The sequence below is a fragment of the Nestor notabilis genome, unplaced genomic scaffold (genome assembly GCF_000696875.1).
Source record: "Nestor notabilis isolate BGI_N333 unplaced genomic scaffold, ASM69687v1 scaffold19936, whole genome shotgun sequence".
Taxonomy (NCBI): domain Eukaryota; kingdom Metazoa; phylum Chordata; class Aves; order Psittaciformes; family Psittacidae; genus Nestor; species Nestor notabilis.
Genome location: NW_009934469.1, coordinates 1 through 1,291, shown reverse-complemented (window position 1 = coordinate 1,291; position 1,291 = coordinate 1). Strand labels below are relative to the sequence as shown.

Below are 1,291 nucleotides of genomic sequence, written 5' to 3'. Positions count from 1 at the left end.
CCTTGGCAGTGCTGAGGAGCGGTAGAAGCTCCTTCCCAGCCCAGTTGGTTCCATGCCTTGTGGGGTGCCGGAGGATGCATTGGGGCTGTCCTGCAGCTCTGCAGCGCTTCCCCCCATTCAACCCTGCTCCCCCCCGCAGTGCACAAAGCAGCTCATCTCGGAGCGGTTTGGCCGTGGCTCCCGCACAGTGGACCTGGAGCTGGAGACGCAAATCGAGCTGCTGCGGGAGACCAAGCGCAAGTACGAGAGCGTGCTGCAGCTCGCACGGGCTCTCACCTCCCACTTCTACAGCCTGGTGCAGACGCAGCACGCGCTGGGGGATGCCTTCGCCGACCTCAGCCAGAAATCACCGGAGCTCCAGGTACCCACAGACCTGAGCTGCAACACCTGCACTGCATCCCCTGCACTGCCTCTGACCCCCTGCACTGTCCCCCTTGTGCTGCATCCATCCACCTGCGCTGTGGGTCCCCATGAGCTGCAGGTCCTGTGCATGAGGACGAGGAGGAGAGTGGTGTTATCCATGAGTTGTGCTCGGTTATCTGTGAGCTGATTCCAGGCTCTCAGATCCCGGTCCATGCCATCCCAGCCCCATGTATCCTGTCCTGCAGGAGGAGTTTGGGTACAATGCGGAGACACAGAAGCTGCTCTGCAAGAACGGGGAGACGCTGCTGGGTGCCGTCAACTTCTTCGTCTCCAGCATCAACACGCTGGTCAACAAGACCATGGAGGACACACTCATGACAGTCAAGCAGTACGAGACAGCCAGGTAGGATGGAGCCACAGTGCTGTGGGGCACCATGGGGCAGCTGAGGGTCACAGCATGGCTCTGAGCCTCCCTCCATGCAGGCTGGAGTATGACGCGTACCGCACGGACCTGGAGGAGCTGAGCATGGGCCCACGGGATGCCGGCACCTTGAGCCGCCTGGATGCAGCCCAGAGCCACTTCCAGAGCCACAAGGACAAGTACGAGAAGCTGCGGGCGGACGTGGCCATCAAGCTCAAGTTCCTGGAGGAGAACAAGGTGGGGGCCTCACCGTGGCTTCGGGGAGGGCCTTTTGGGGTCTGGCATTTTTGGGCCTTTTTTGGTGGATCTTTTTTTTGGGAGCTGCCTTTTTGGGGGCTGCATTTGGGAGTCACCTTTTTGAGGCTTCCTTTTGGGGCGTCTTTTTCTGAGGATCTTTTTGGGGGGCTGCCTGCTGGGCATTTAAGGGCTGGCTTCTTGGGGGCCTCCTTTTGGTAGGTCCCTTTTGGGGGACAATTTTCGGGGCCTCCTTTTGGGTTCTGTGCTTTG

At 60.0% G+C, this 1,291-nt stretch overlaps 1 protein-coding gene across 1 annotated transcript; it reads left to right on the top strand.

The window, feature by feature from the left end:
* Positions 1-139: 139 nt before the first annotated feature.
* ARFIP2 (ADP-ribosylation factor interacting protein 2) lies at positions 140-1,021 on the top strand (the record flags this gene model as incomplete). Its single annotated transcript, XM_010017366.1, has 3 exons — positions 140-361; positions 609-766; positions 847-1,021. Coding segments are annotated over 3 exons (555 nt in total), but the record flags the coding sequence as incomplete, so codon positions are not given.
* Positions 1,022-1,291: the final 270 nt, after the last annotated feature.